Source organism: Nelumbo lutea, chromosome 2 (genome assembly GCF_056320005.1).
Source record: "Nelumbo lutea isolate HS-2025 chromosome 2, American lotus-T2T, whole genome shotgun sequence".
NCBI lineage: Eukaryota > Viridiplantae > Streptophyta > Magnoliopsida > Proteales > Nelumbonaceae > Nelumbo > Nelumbo lutea.
In genome coordinates, this window is record NC_142685.1 from 109,900,663 (window position 1) to 109,917,677 (window position 17,015).

The following is a 17,015-nucleotide window of genomic DNA, read 5'->3' on the forward strand; positions in this document are numbered from 1 at the left end:
CACCAAAAAATTGTAGAAATGTAGAAAAAACAAAAAAATTGCAAAAAAAGCAGAAAAAATACCAAAAATTATGGAAAATGCAGAAATTAGCAGAAAATGAAAAAAATGCATAACTTTCGTAAAAGTGCTTTCACAAAAGTACTTCTGTAAAAGTGCTTTTATGCTTTCATAAAAAAACCAAATGGATATTAGAATTTTCAAAACCCTCATCTGCCCCCACACTCCCACAGAATGCGCCTAAAAAACGCCTCACATGCACATCTCAGAGTGCATTAAAAACATCTTTTATATACACGGTCACGAGCCTTGCATCGAGAAACCAATGATAGATCTATTAGTGGAAAAGGCTAAAGAAATCAGCTCCAATGAAAGAACAAAAAGAAAAGATATTGATATTTTTATTCCATTACCTTTTATAATGTTTCACTTGTTTCTTTAATTTTATTTTGGTAGATAAACTAACTATATTATAATTCCAAAATATCTACATAGTTTTGCACATTGGGAATCCCCTTGGGGTACTTTGAAAAATAAAAACAGTCATGGTCTAAAGTTTTAGCTATATTGACTATCATATGACACATAAGAGCTTGAATTTGAAGAAATCTTACCTCATTTACAAAAATAATTAAATCAATATTTGAGGTGACTTTTAAATAAATATTTGAGAGATTGAAAGGTGGTACTAATTTTTTTAATGATTCTATGAGGAACTAGTTTTCTATCTTTGAAGCACCTTTCATTCCTTGCAAACCAGATAAAATACAAAGTAATTGCATACCAACCTATGGCTAGATTGCATAAATTCTAATTAAGTAAAGACAAAAGTAAACCATTCACACAATTCAACCAACACCTATTAAAAATAGTCTATAGATTAATGTTCCAGGAGCTATAAGTGATTAATTGTTTCAGAGTTTTGATTACATAAAACACATCAATGATCTTGAGGACCTACAAACAAAGACTCTTTCACTAGGACATGGCTATTGATTGCTCTCCAAAGGAATAGTTGGTTTGGAGGGTATCAAGAAGGAACTAACAGCTTTCAAATGAATTTAAAACATTTTCTTTGAGTGAAAGAGACTAAATTAAAATGATATTGTTAGGCTTAGAGATAGTCATGTTTCATAGTAAATTTGCCTAAGGAATGAGGGGTCTAAATCCAATTAATTGAATTATCCTCAAGAAAGATAGGAGTATTAAGAATGTCTCTCATAACCTCCTCACCAAAGTGGTGCTAAAGAGCGTGATGATCCCAAGAGCCATCCACAATAAAAGCCAAAATTGGGATATTCACCAAAACTAAGGAAATAGGTTGGGGAAGTAAATGAGAGTTGTTGTTACTTTTCACCCAAGGAACCTTATCTACTACGATTGAAGAGTTTGAATTCACCAAATATCCCACTTATTGAGCCATCTCTCAAAGTTTGGGAACCATGGATTTCCAAAATAACGATCTAGAATTTTTGATGGAATAAGGAAAGAATAGATTATCTCTAAGGTATTTGGATTTCCAAAACTAAGCCCAAAGTTTATGTTGTTCATTAATGAAGTGTCAATCCAACTTTTTTAGAAAAACCAAATTCACTATTTTGGAAACCCTAAAACCAAGACAACTAAACCCTTTCAGCTAGGTTAATTTATTCCATGCACACCATCTATGGGGATGAGGATTTGACTTAGACTTAGCCCACCAAAAATTTTTAATTTGATTATCAATTTTTGAGATGGTTTTTTGAGGGAATTGAACAATGCTCATAGGATAGACATGAATAGATTGAAGAACAACTTAGATTAATGTACACTTTCAAGCCTAATTAAAGACAAAAGATTTCCATTGGTTCAATTTTGCTTTTATATTATTTGGCACAAATGAAAGACTGCTATTTTTATTCCTAGACCAACAGAAAAGAATCCCTAGGTATCTAGCTTGAGAGTCAAGGGCTTTAATTTGAAGTTGGTGTTTGATCATACGTTGATGTTTGTGATGTATATTTTTGCTAAAAGGATCCTTGATTTATCAAGATTAACTAATTGCCTACATAGATCTTGGAAGTAATGTATAAGTGAGTTAAGGTTGTCACGATCTTCCCTATGGGCTTGAATAAACAACATGCATGATACCATAAAAAAAGAAGAGATGTGTGATTGAAGGAGAGAATGGTAAAATTTTATTCCTTGAAATTTGTTCTCAGATTCTACTTGAAGCAACATTCTAGAAAAACCCTCCATAGCCAGAATAAAGAGATAAGGGGATAAAGGGTCCCCTTGTTTGAGACCTCTAGAAGGGTAAAGATGACCTTACGAGGTTTCATTTATGAGGATAGAAAAAGATACAATAGATATACACTCCTTAATCAATTGACAGAAATCAGAAGAAAACCTTAATAGGCTCATGACTTTTAGTAGGTAGGGCCAATGCAATTTATCATACGATTTTGCCATGTCTAATTTAATTGCTACAAAACTTGTACCCCTATTGTGATGCTTTATAAAATGTAACATTTCATGGGTAATTATTGTTTTGTCAAATATTTGTCGACCAAGAACAAAAGCAACTTGGGTAGGAGCTATGCATTTATCTAGGAGAGAGTAGAGATGATTAACAATAATCTTTGCTAGGATTTTGTATAGAAAATTAATAAATTGATGGGTCTAAAGTCCTAGACTTTGGAATAATCTACTTTCTTGGGAATAATACAAAGAAAATTATGGTTTAGCTATTTGAGCATTTTCTTGTTTTGGAAATATTCCTAGGAAAATCAAACCAAGTCATTTCCCATTAGATCCCAATATTCCTTATACATCAAAGCCGGCATGCCATAAGGGCTAGGGGACTTAAGGCTTCCTATACTGAAAAGAGCTTATTTAATATCTTCTATTGAAGGATTGACCATTGATTACTGGTTTTTCTCCTTTGAAATGGATGGAGTAAACAGAGAAGATAAATGTTGCAAATCCCCAGAAGTTAGAGCCGTAAAGAGCTTCGAAAAGTAGGAGATAAAAACTTGAGCTATATCCTTATCTCTAGCACCCAAGTACCACTGTCATTATTTATTCCCTCAATGGAATTCATTTTTTGCTTAAAAATGGTAGTTTTATAAAAACAATTGGGGCTTATCACCTCATTGTAACCACAATTGTTTAGACTTTTGTCTCCAAAAACTTTCTACATAGTTAGAGAGATCCTCATATTGTCTATACATGTCTTCAATTTTCTCATTATCCTAAAGTGAGGATTGTTCAACCACCATAATTTGATTCTCCAAACACTTAAGTTGTTCTTGGGGTTTTTTAAATGCAGATTCATAGAATCTAAAAGGTTTTAAGAGTTGTTGAGTTCTAGGGTTGATTTGTAAAATAATGGGACGGTGATCAGAACCCCACTTTGAGGTTAAAGACAATGAGGCATTAAAGAACTGGGCAATCGATCTAGGAGAGGAAAGAGCCCTATCCAGGGTATGGACCAGACAATGACCTTTCCTATATTTATTTGACCGATTTAAGCCCCCCCCCCCTCTAACACTTAACTCTAACATATTTTGGTCAAAAACAAGACTTCGATACTTACGAGGTGTTAGATAGTTAGGAGCATGGGAAGAGCCAAGGTCTTGAACTTGTACAAAAGCTACTTATTGAAGTCACCAATAAGAAGGAAAAGGAAGATCAACAATTTATAAACAACTTTTCAAATTTGCCCAAAACCAGTTTCAATGGGCTTTGAATGACACAATACCAATAAGCCAATGGTCCACAAGAGGAGGAGAAGAGATTTTTAGAAAAAATATACCTTTCACTTACCACAAAAAAATAGAAACAACCAGACCAAACTTCCTAAAGACCACTAAACTTATGGCTCACCCTTTAGGAGGAATTAAATAAGAGTTAGCATATTTCAACTAAGAGGCTTAGATGATCCATCTTTTCTCTAGGGATTTTGGTTTCACATAAAAAATATAAAATCCGGATTGTGGCAATGTACCTAATCCTAAAGGCCCTGAATTGCCTTGGGATGAGCTACCCCTCAATAGTTCTAGCTTAGGATTAACATTGGTGGTAGTGGGGCTCTTTTGGGCCAGTCATCACTACCCTCATTGATAAAAAATGCAAGATGAGTCAATACAGACTGTAAGAAAGTCCACTCAACAGCCATCACTACCCTCAAGACTTAAGGAGTTTCAATTGTAGTATTGTCTAAGGAGATCAGGTTGATCAAATAGTGGGAGATCAAGTCTTTCATAATTTCAAGACTTGAAATAAAGTCAACATGTGGTCATTTTCCTTGTAAAATGGATGATGTACTTAGGGTATCATCCAAGGGGATGTGATTAAGCATAGCTTGCATATTGGAAGCAAGATGAAAAGTTTCAGAAGAAACCCTGACTAGAGAAATTGATGGATGCATGGAGGCCTCAGCTCTTTTTGATTGAGGGGATAAGGTAAGTGCTAGAATGTCCTCAGATAAGTTTTGGTTTTGTTTAATGGGTTGAGGGATTGAGTGTTGAGCAATATGGATGGATTGTACCTCAGGTCAAGCTTCTGGCTGGGGTGGAAGGGGAAAAATTCATGGATATAAGGTCGGTGCCTATTTCATCACATATTCAACTCAGCTCTCAGCAAATGTCTAGGAAGGTTCATTGAATGCCAATTAAAAAGTTAATCAAGGGAGTGGCCATTACTACGTGGAAGAGGCTGGGAATAGAGCTGGAAGGGATGGCCAACTTTACCACAGATGTAATAAACCCAAGGAATGTCTTCTTATTTGAAAGTGACATAGTTTTGGGCATTGAAAAAACAATGAGCTAGACCATTTCTTTCAAATATTTCCTATATCTATATATAGGATTTCAAAAGGCAAATTGTGTAACTGACCCCATATTTCAATTTCATGGAGGTTCCACTCATACTAGAGTCTTCTTGGTTTGTAGGGTCTAAGGATAATCCATTGGCCATTCAATTGCCAAGGACCATTGTCTCTGATACAAATGAAATCATCTTCGTAATGGAACCTAAGACGAAAGTGGCTTCTCGGGAATGGGGCTATAAGTAACATGTTGGGACTAAGATTTCAAAGATAATACAAGCCTTGTTTTAGGTCCGAGAAATGGTCCATCAAATGTTGTAACAAATGACAAATGAAGGAGAATTATCAATGTTCGTGTAGGTTTAGAGGAATATGGTTTTGAATATTCACTACCTCTATTCCCGTTGGCTATTTGCCATGTAGAATGTTTTGGAAGGCCTCATTCAAAGTGTTGAGGTCCATGCTAATGAAGACAAAGAAAGCAAGGGGAGAAAAAATGACAAGTGGGGAAGGAAGTAAACTAGAAATGAAAGCTAGAAATGAAGATGGAAAAGCAAAACTAGAGTAAGGAGAAGCGAGAACACAAGTATCAGGTGGCAAGAGAACCTCAACCGCAAATGAGAACTCCATCGCCTCTCTCCACCTAGACAACAAAACGACTTGATGACAAGACCTCTAAACTAAACCACCAACTAGCACAAGAGCTGGCTACAAATCCGCCCTAGCCAAACTTTCCTTAAGTCTACTTAGCAAGAAACTAAGAGCCTAACTAAAAGAGGAACTGATTAGAACCAAACAAAACTAAACTTAAAAGAAAGATCTTGCATTTAATGAGAAGAGTAGAGTAGAAGGATGAAAAGATATATGTTAGCAATGGTGCTGGCAGTACCATTACCGGTGATGCACTAAGTTGGTGCCATTTTGTAAGAGTTGGTGATGAGTAATGGAACTAGTCTTTTTACATGTTTCTTTAGTTAATTTGATTTTCAATGGAATATTGTGGTCTAATGGACTTTTTATCACGAGTTTTAAGTCCCTTTCGAACTATACTCATTGTAATATGTTCTTTTCTGTTATAATGATAACTATTATTTTTGTTAGGACTTAGTGCCCATTTGGGAGGGTTTTTAGTAGAGCTATAAATCGGTCATGCTGGGCCAGCATGGCACGACCCGCACGCTCGTGTTGTGCTATGCCATGCCACTGGCTGGGATGGTCCGTGGGTCGAGCCTTAGGCCAAGTCGGGCCATGGACTTGGCCAAAACTATTTATTTAAAAAAAAATTGAAAAAAAAATCTTAAAACTATTATTTTATATGAATTTTGATGTATACAATTGTTTATATATACAAAAATTAAATAAAATAGTATAATAAGATTGAAAACAATTGTATATTATATTAATATATTATATACTATATATTATTATATAATATATAGTATATTATATATAAGTATAATATATATAAATATATAAATGTTATATATATATATATATTAATAATATATATAGGTTGTGTGTGGCACGACCCGCCATGCCAGCCCGACTCGTGGACTTGAAACCCCAAGCCTAGCATGGCCCGTGAACCATTGTGCTGAGCTGGCTCAAAATCATGCTAGATTGCGGGCGACATGACCCGATTTACACCTCTAGTTTTCATAATGTGATTTTTGGCATTCTAATTTGGGCCCCACACTGGGAATGCCATTGTATTTGGTGAAAATCCAAAAAGTCAATCATTGTGTTCCGGATGGTATGGCCAAAATGGGAAGCTACTCTAGGTACCTTATTTGAAACACAAGTGCTCAATCGCCATGGCTAAATCACCACACCTTCCCTCCAACATAGAAGCCCTCTCAAATGGCCTCAATACCAAAGAAAACATATCCATTTAGACCCTTATCAAAGGAAAATGTGTTAATTGGGACCCATTTATTGGTTGGTTCATTTACTAGATACTACTCTCTACATAGGATTAAGGGGTTGAGACATGTGAGGTCCATTTAACTTAACATATAGAGCTTGCAGTTATGTGGATTTGATGATTTAATCATGTGACATCTCAACCATTAGGTCACCAACATAATTGTACTCATCACCGAGACCCAAGTTGCTCCTCATAGATCGCTCCTCACACCAACTTTACAATGTCTCCGAGCCATACATCAGGAACATCTCCCATACTTTGTGTTATTCATAAGGAGATGTTCCCGATACATGGTGGGATCGGGATGTGAGGTTGATGTGAGATGCACTCTATGAGAAGCAAATCCTGATTCATCATCAAAATAATTATACTAATAGAAAGCATAATAAGATTATCACCATGAAAAAAAAAAAAAGGAGTTGTTGATTAGAAATTTACTTTTCGTATCACAATTTGTCAGTATAGTATATTTAGTCAATGGTTCAAGTGGGAAAGAGGTCACAAGATGCATTAAAATTTCATCAAACCAATGTACCTGTCTTAATTTGATAAAGAGAGCAATTTTTTTATAAAACGAATGAAGAGAGGCTACACAAGACCGAAATAACATATCCCCAAAAATCAAAGCAACGAAAAGAGCTAAATGCCTAGGAATGTTAGATGCAGTAATAGGACTATAACAGTAGCTTAATGGGCTTTTAAATTAATGTTTAAAAGTGCTTGAACTGAGTTTTGATAGCATCAAATACAATATTCAACCATTATAATAGTAAAGCATTTATTTGGCCGTTAGGAATTAGGACTTGTTTGTTAAATGGTAAAGCATTTATTTGAGCAAATGTTTTATAGGAAATACTTGCCCAGATAAATGCTTTAACAATGTTTTTTTGTTTCTTATATAATATTGTACAATGATTGGTTTATTTGTAAAAGTGTCATAAATGAAGGGGCAATATCGTCACATCATATATTAACAAATTTTCATGTAGCCAGAAAAGTGATTTATGCAAGTCTCAAGTTTTTGTTTTTTTTTCATTTGACACAACACACTATTAATTTTCAAAGGTGTGGCAATAGTGGGACTCGAAACCGCATAATCATGGAGTCTAGGCAAAGGAACTAGGACCATTGGAATTGTAAATGGTATGTTTTCTATATGTTCATTTAGGTCTACCGGTGGTGTCTAACTGTTTATCTAATTCAATTATTTATTATTTATTTGATTTATATATTTAGATTTTAGAATTTACATCCATAATTAAATATTTTTTTTCTTTTTATTTATTTTATAAATAATAAATTGAATCAAGGATTAAAATATCGATACAATTACCCTTTGGGTGTATCATATTTGTATCAGTGTGTCCTAATACACGTGGATACACTTATACAAAAGTGTTTTAAAGTACTTAAAAGTTTGGAGGTCTCTTTCCTAATCCCCTAACAATTATAAAAAAAAAAAGTAAAAAAAAAGAGAGAGTATTAATCATGTCCATACGCACCAATACCCAGCTTTGGGTAACCGATTTAATCATGTTGATATGCACCAATATTGATTAAAATATAAATATACTCAATACCAAAACGTACCTCACTAAATACTGACATTTTTTTAAATTTTTATTTTTTATTTATAATGAACAAAAGATTGGGACCCACATCTTTGAAAAGTCAAATCTTACTAATAAAAAGTCTTTGATACATCAATATGGATATATGTGTATCTTATCGATATTTTAATCCTTAAGATTATAATGTTTTAAGACTTGGCCTGGACTATATTGTAGGATTGTGAAAACGGAGACCAATGGCTTTTTTTGGGTCCCAATTAAATGATGGTTTTAGAAGGTTTAATGGGCAAACTGCTCAATTAAGAAGTAAAACCGGGACCTAGAGAGCATTTCAGTTTTACTCTGACCTAAGTCTTAAAGCATTGCTTAATAGAAGAAAGGAAAAATCTATGATGCAGGAAAGATATGATATGAAACAAGTTTTGATCAATCAAAACCCTAAAAGAAAATGGTGAAGTGAATGAGATTCATGTAACTGATCACATGTGTTAACAAGGTTTGATATATTGAATGTTATATTTTCAGTAAAATAATAGTTCGATGTTTTGTTAGAATTTATTTTCAAAGTCATATTATGCATGAGAGACGAAACCAAAGTTTATTTTGTTTATATTTTCCAAAAAAAAAAGCATTTTGCTTATAATTACGCAATATTTTGATCATTTTCAGTTTGATCCGAATGAGATATCAAATTTGGACCAAATACATCCAATATTGTTCGACCCGATCTGTTATTTTATTCTGTTGTAACTAGATAGTCTAGATAGGCACGTCCATCCAAACGTTAGTTTCTGGCCGTGGGATCTGTTTGCCACGTTGTGGTAAAGTTTGGTCCGTGACTCCGTGTCACGCGACGCAATGGAAATGAGGGAGCATTCCAAACGGAACCCCTCGAAACGAACAGCCAAACTCGGTCTAAACTTCCACCCGGTATTTCGCCTATAAAATATAGATTAACCGATTCGTTCTGATTCACAGTTCACAGTTAGTTGAATGGGAGATCCAGTTTTTAAGTTCGAACAGGAGAGTTCGTCACACAAATCGTCAAAAGAAGATCACCTGGAACTGATCGATCAAACAGTCTCTCTCTCCCTCTCTCCTCCCCAGTTAACCTTCATTAGAGAGAAAAGAAGAGAAACAAGAGATTAAAGAGAAGCAAATCGCTGATCTTTGAAAGAGTAGAGTGTGGTCTTTTGCCGGTGAAATTTGACCCACATTCACTCATAAATGACAAAAGGTTTCACCGGTTCATTTGGCTCTCCGGCGTGGCCACGTCTGTTCCTCGACATCCGTTCATCACCCTCGCCGGAGTCCGGCAGAAACTGGGAACACACCACCTTGTCAGTTACCAAGTATCGTAAGAAGGGTAGGCCGCCGCTTCTCTATCTTTGACTGTTTACTTCTCGCTTTTTCTAACTTGTTATAGGATCTTGTTCTGATGCTTTCTTCCTGGTTTGAGGGACTGAGATGTCCCCAGAACTTTTGAGAAGTTTTGGGCAGTGGCGAGAAGTCAATAAGTGAGGTGGGGTTGGTGATGGCAACCCCTCCGATGAATCCCTTTTCCTATAAACGGTTCACTATCTCATCCACATGTTTTATCCAATCCACTAATCATCTTGATTGCTTAGTTAATTAACAATTCTGGTAATCTACCCTTTAACCTGTAAAACTCTCATCGTATTTACTGCCCAGGGGAAAAGCTCATAGAAATGGCTAGCCCATGTTTGGAAGAGCTTATTTGAAAAATAACTGTTTATTAAAAAGTGTTTAAAAATAAGTACGACTAAAAAAAATCATGGCCTTGTATCTAATGCAGTGTACCTAACAATAAGTCATTTCATCTAATTCAAGGTGGGGCTCATGACAACAAATCAAAGATCCTGATACTGGTATGGGTGTTTGGTGAAAAAAACACTTATTTCAAACACGGTGGTATAGGCATTTTTTTTTAAATGATGTGGCAAGTCAAAAAGGAAATACGCAATTAAAAATTAGAACAAAAGAATTGGATTTATTTTTAAGTGTTTAATTTTTGGACTTATTTTCTAAAGACAAATCCGCAAATAAGCACTTATTGATATGGTCCTGGCCCAAATTGAGGGTCCATTTGGTTTGCATCAGAATCAAAATTCTTTGGAATCAGAATCGGAATGGTCTATTCCCATAATCTGTTTGGTTCAGACAGGAATGTGAATGGGAATTAAAATCAGCAGGAATAGGATTTCATTCCTAAGAAAGGGGCAGGGAATGACCATTCCCTCAAATGGGAGAATGTCATTCTAGCAGAAATGGGAATGAGATTCCGATTCTGCCCAACCAATCAATTCCAGACCCCTATTCCCGTGAGCCAAACGGGGCCTAAGTGTTTATTACAATAAGCATTCCCAAAATTAGATTTAGATTCAAACATGCAATGTCTTGGTGAAACTTTCCTTTTTGTGTGTGTGTGAAATCTGGATAACTTCCGTAGTTCTGTTAATATAGTTTCGGAAGAAAGGACAAGGAGAATGCTATAAACTCGTCGGTTGATTCTTGTCATCTTGAGAATAATTTGGATTCTTACCCATAAATCATCAGCCATGGAGTAGCATATTTTAGTATCTTTTCTTTGGTAGATGGTGACATTAGAAGTGGATCTCTCTCTCTCTCTCTCTCTGTTACTTTACATGAAGAGAATGGGTAAAAGCAAGTTTTGGATTTTCTGGAATAACATTTACTCTGTTCTTTTTGTGCAAAAAGACATGATTACTAGAATTACAAAGAAAACAGGGGATAACAGAGGAAAATAAAGTTTACAGAAATATATAAATCCAAAAATGATTCAAGCAGGAAAACATATCGCTTTCCACGAGAGCGTTCAATCGCATACCCGCCACTAACCCAAGAGAATCAATAGAAGAAGCAACCAGTTCGTGGTAGATACTGTTCCAAACCACAGTCTCTCCTTCTCTGCCATCCACCACTTTTGTCTAAACAAAAATTAAAATCCTGAAAACGACCCTTTTCGTCTCTTTGCTTCCCTATATATTTACCTTTCTCACACTCTTCTCTCCTCACTTCTCTATTCACTTCTCTCTCTGTCTGTAACGTCTCTTCACTTGCTCAGGTATTTTCAGGATACTTGTTTAGTCCTTTAATTCTCGTTCTGTTTATGTAATCGTTCTGGCTTGTTTGTTTGTTTGTTTTAAGTAGAGTTCTGTCAACGAACAGTTTGGTTTCTCAGTAATAGTGCTCCAATTTTGTTGGGTTGCATCTGAAATTTGTTTCTGAGATTTAGTCTTCTAGTCCTTTTCATTTGCCACCTAAACGTCCCAGAATGAATCAGTACGTTAAGCTTGAACAGAGGAAGAGAATCATTCCATGTTTACAGTGAAGCCTTTCAAGAATGAATATGCAGTCCTTTAAATTATTTTCTTCACATTTTTTTCAATAAATTTTAACAGATATTTCCTGTTTGTGTTTTCCAAAGAAGTAAACCATGGAGGCTTCGGAACTCGGCAACAAAGATGTTGTGCTGAACGTTGGAACTTCGGTGAGTTCTTGGATTAATTTGTGGATTGTGATCCAGCTGAGCTGTATGAGATGGTTCCACCTCAGCTTTCAGGGGATGCCACGTAAGCATGAGTCTACGTGGCAAGCAAGGACCTGGTCTATGGCCCAGCTAGATTGCCAACATAGCAACAAAATGGAGTGCCCTTCAACCATTTTGTTCAAGTCTGTTGCTTCAGAATTCTTCTTACTTTTCTGTTTCAGTTTCAATCATTTATTATTATTCCTATATTAAATAAAGCAGGTGGTAGAAAGTGGACATGGAGAAGAATTGAACAGAGACTCAACTGAGAATGAACATGTAGAGGTTTCTTCTACAAGAGAGAGCTCCATTAATGGGAGACAGAACAGTGTAATCAGAGGGAACTCAGGAGGGTGGAAGCCTGCATTTCTCTTGCTGGGTAATCACCAGATTAGTTTCTATGTATATTACAGTAGTTCTACTTTTCAGATTGTAATCTTTTAATTTGTTCAAATGGGTGAATGCTGCAGCAAATCAGGGTCTAGCCACGCTTGCTTTCTTTGGTGCGGGTGTGAACTTGGTCCTGTTCTTGACTAGGGTTCTTGAGCAAGAGAATGCTGATGCTGCAAACAACGTTAGCAAGTGGACTGGGACGGTTTACATGTGTTCACTGATCGGTGCATTCCTCAGCGATTCATATTGGGGCCGATACTTAACCTGTGCAATCTTTCAGTTAGTCTTTGTGCTGGTACCCAAATTTCTTTTTCTCTTCTGATTACTGAAATATTAATGAAATCTTCCTGGGTGTTTCTATTTCATTTATCAGAATCATTTACCCAAACCCAGAAATCAGAAATGATGGATTTTTTTTTTCCTTGTTGAATAGGGTCTGGTATTGCTATCACTGTCATCTTGGCTGTTTCTGATCAAGCCGGAGGGCTGTGGAAATGGAGTAATTGACTGTAGGCCAGCATCTTCAGTTGGCATCGCCATCTTTTACCTGTCAATTTACCTCGTTGCCTTTGGATACGGCGGGCACCAACCCACCATAGCCACATTGGGATCCGACCAGGTTGATGAGCTTTCGAAGCCAGCTTTTTTCTGCTATTTTTACTTCGCATTGAATGTTGGCTCTCTCTTCTCCAACACCATTCTGGTCTACTTTGAAGATTCCGGCAAATGGACTCTGGGGTTCTTGACCTCCACAGCTTCTGCAGTTATAGCTCTCATCCTCTTCTTGGTGGGAACGCCGAGATATAGGCACTTCAAGCCATGTGGCAACCCATTGCCCCGTGTTGCTCAGGTATTTATGGCAGCTTTCAGGAAATGGAAGGTAACTGCTCCTAAAGATGCCGAGAAATTATATGAGTTGGAAGGTCCAGAATCTGCAATTAAAGGGAGCAGAAAAATTCTGCACAGTGATGAATTTGGGTAAGATAGCAATTGACACAAATATTCTGTATGTCGACTCCTTTTTTTTGCAGTAAATTCTGGTTTATTTTTGCTCTCAACTCATCATTTGCACCCTCTTTTGGCTTGTTGATCAGTTTTATCTGGGTTGGTTAGTACTTAGTACGTATAGTTGAAGCATTGTTATCACATGTTTACCTAATTGGATGTGGCCCATTTCCTCCATTTCATTACTGCAACCACCTTCATTTGTGTTCTTTGAATATGTTCAGGTTCTTGGACAAGGCAGCCACCATGACTGAGAGTGACCTACATGGACCAATGGACCCCTGGAGGCTCTGCACGGTGACGCAGGTAGAAGAGGCCAAATGTGTCCTGAAGATGCTGCCCATATGGCTCTGCACCATCATCTACTCTGTCGTCTTCACCCAGATGGCTTCACTCTTCGTTGAGCAAGGAGCCGTCATGAACTCCGACGCTGGCAACTTCCACCTTCCCGCTGCAAGCATGTCTGCTTTTGACATCTGCAGCGTTCTAGTCTTCACCGGCATTTACCGTCAAATCCTCGTGCCGGTCGTCGGTAGACTAACCGGGAACCCAAAGGGTCTCTCAGAGCTTCAACGAATGGGCGTAGGGCTGGTAATCGGAATGCTAGCTATGGTGGCTGCCGGAATCACAGAGCTACAAAGACTCGAAAAGGTTACTCCCGGAAATGAGACTAGTTCACTGAGCATATTCTGGCAGATTCCACAGTACACTCTGGTGGGAGCGTCGGAGGTGTTCATGTACGTGGGGCAGTTGGAATTCTTCAACGGGCAAGCACCGGACGGAATCAAGAGCTTCGGGAGCTCGCTTTGCATGGCTTCAATCTCATTAGGAAACTATGTCAGTAGCTTGCTGGTTCACATGGTGATGGGGATTACAGCCAAGAATAACAAGCCGGGATGGATCCCCGGAGACCTCAACTCCGGTCATATGGACAGGTTCTACTTCCTCCTTGCCGGGCTGACGGCCATTGATTTCGGTGTCTACTTGTTCTGTGCTAAGTGGTACAAATGCATTAATCTTGAGTGCCATGCGCAAGGCACTGAGATGGCGGAAGGCCAAGCATCAGATAATGCAGTTAGACAAGTCTAGTTAAGACTGAAAATCTAGGGAAATGACTGTCTATAAGCATGGTATTAGAGCGTGGAGTTCTTTCATCAGGAATTAACAATCCAAATTAGTAGTTCAGATGATGAATTATGTAGTGTAGATGGACAGTCATTTCATTTCTGATCAGTATCAAAGGGATAAAGAAGCATGACCCTAAGGAGAAAGCTGCAAGGGATGGTTGCTTCCATTTTAATGCAGGATTTCATACAGTGAGAAAGGTTGATTCAAAATTGAGAGATGGGTTCTAGTTAGTAGGCTTTCTTTTGATACTTTTAAGGGTTTGAGATGGGGTTTGCTAGGTGAATTGATCTAAATTTTCTTTTTCTTGCTTTTCTGACTTAAGATTTAATTAAGATGGGTTGTATTCCCAAACTTTTAGTTGATATTAAATATGAGAAGCCCAGATTATTTATATCTGTTCTTTTGCAACTTTTATCCATCTATATTAAGTCTTTAAAGCTGTGTTTGGTTTGAAGGAAAAAGTAGGAAAAGGTAGTTCATAAACCTTGTATAAGTTTTCCTACATTTTCCTTCATTTCTCTACCTTTTCTTTCAAACCAAACATAGGCTAAAACTACCTAGTTTAGGAGATCAGGGTTGGCTTGTGCCATGTCTGTTATATGGGCGAAAGAGGCTCCAGAATTATAAGATCTACAAATTAGGGGCAATGTCTGTTCAACTAGGGGGTTTCAAAATCTGGTTGATGGGGGTTGCAATCCAAGCTCCAATTGGGTTTGAGCAATTAAAGGTATAGGTGGTGCAAATATGAGACTGTTCAAATTAGGGGGTGATTATGGGCTGGGCCAGACCTGGCTCATGGCCTATGTAGCAATATATACATCATATTGACTATGATACCATACAGACATAATATTGGAAAAGCTCATGAACAATTATTCATCCAAATTCACGGGGTGCTTTGATTGCAAAACTCTTCTGGTAGTATTGATTTTCCTTTAAATAATACCAGAACACCTTTGATCATTAACCCCCCACCCCCACCCCCACCCCCTTTTGAATTTTCATGAATACAACCTGATTACCAATCAACTGATATCATAAAAGTAGTAACAAATAAGTAGTATTCATCAAAATTCACATGGTTTTGATTGGTTAAGGCTCTTGCGGATATCATACTTTTCTATCATCATAAATTTATCTTATTTTATATTATATGACATAAAATATGTTATAATTTATATAAATATAAATATTATATATATGTTATATGTGCCTTTTTATGATATTATATATAAAAATATTACCCAATGTTAAAAACCAACCCAAAGGTTTAATGGTTTTTGTCTCTATGTCGTGGATCACCAATTCAGTCATTTGGATTGAACAGGTAAGATTGTGATACATCAGCATATTATATATACATATATGTGTATAAACATGTATTATATCAATAATTTAATGTATAATTTAGGATTGTCAACAGGTTGGGACCAGTTAGAACCAGAACTGATCTGACATGAAATACTAAAGACCAGGAAGCTACCCCAGACCCGATAGGGTCTATAATTTTTAGACCCAGAATCGAATCAATCGATTCTCAATACAATCGAATCTGACCCAATGGACCTGATTATAATAAATATATATGTTTAATATTTATTAAGTATTAAATATTATAGATTATATATTATGTATATAACTCGGATCAGGTCTAATGGTGATCCAGAGAGAGAGAAACTTTGGCTTTCATTCCTTCCGTTGCAGTCTTGATGAAGTTCAAGACCCTCGACAAATTCAAAGGAGCCCTAGAAAATGTTAAGGGAAGCTATTTAGGTCTTTTACAATTGAAGGGTATTTTTGAATTTTATAAAAAATAAGAAAAAATGACATGGAAAACCATGTTCTCTTCCAAGTCATCAATATAGACAAATTGCCTTACATAGTGTGGGAATCTATCCTTCAAATGTTTCAAGTAATTTTGGTCTTTTGAAATCTGACTGGGTTGGGATTTAGAAATCTGAATCAGGCCTATCCGTACTTTTCCCAAAAATACAACCATTAGAGGTGTAAAAACAGATTGGGCCGCCCACAGGCCATGCCTAGCACAACCCACCAACTATAGTGAAGGGTCGTGCCAGGTATGGTACAACCCTTGGGGCTAGGCTAGGCCGATGGTTTTTTCTACCCTTGCGGCCGTGCCAGCATGGTTTGCGACATGGCCCAAATCCCAATACATTATTAAATCATTTTATTATAATAAATTTTCAATTTCATTTAATCATTTTATATTTTTATTGTAGGTATTGATTGTTACAATCACAATGCAGGCGGCACCCCAACCTACTACAATGCAAGCAGCACCAAAATGTGGGCTGTGCCAGATCACTTTCTAGTTTTTAATAGAATGTTTTGAACATCCTAATGAAATTACATTTTTAATAATTAATTTTCAGTAATTATTTATTAGTAATTTTTTCTAGTAAATCACACCTAATTGTTTTTTAGTAATTATTGAAAATTTTCAGTAAATATCAGTAATTATTAATCTTTTTCATTAATTATTGATGTTTTCAATAATTACAGATATCAATAAGTTTATTTAAAAACTTTTGAAAACTAATGCTTAAGTGCGATATTAATTGAAAATTTGATATTTATTGAAATGATTTTTTT

The 17,015-nt window shown here is 36.4% G+C and overlaps 1 protein-coding gene across 6 annotated transcripts; it reads left to right on the forward strand.

Moving 5' to 3' along the window:
• The first annotated feature begins 9,291 nt into the window (after positions 1–9,291).
• On the forward strand, positions 9,292–14,793 carry LOC148872715 (protein NRT1/ PTR FAMILY 7.1-like). 6 transcript variants are annotated; one of them, XM_088968286.1, is made up of 6 exons: positions 9,292–9,671; positions 11,775–11,837; positions 12,096–12,255; positions 12,347–12,564; positions 12,703–13,247; positions 13,499–14,793. In XM_088968286.1, the coding sequence occupies exons 2-6, from the start codon at positions 11,784–11,786 to the stop codon at positions 14,361–14,363; spliced, it is 1,842 nt and encodes a 613-aa protein (XP_088824412.1). In that variant the 5' UTR covers positions 9,292–9,671; positions 11,775–11,783; the 3' UTR covers positions 14,364–14,793. The 6 variants fall into 6 exon arrangements, with proteins under 6 accessions (XP_088824412.1, XP_088824414.1, XP_088824416.1 ...); XM_088968288.1 differs by having other exon boundaries at positions 9,293–9,671; positions 12,099–12,255; XM_088968290.1 differs by having other exon boundaries at positions 9,293–9,671; positions 11,778–11,837; positions 12,099–12,255.
• Positions 14,794–17,015: the final 2,222 nt, after the last annotated feature.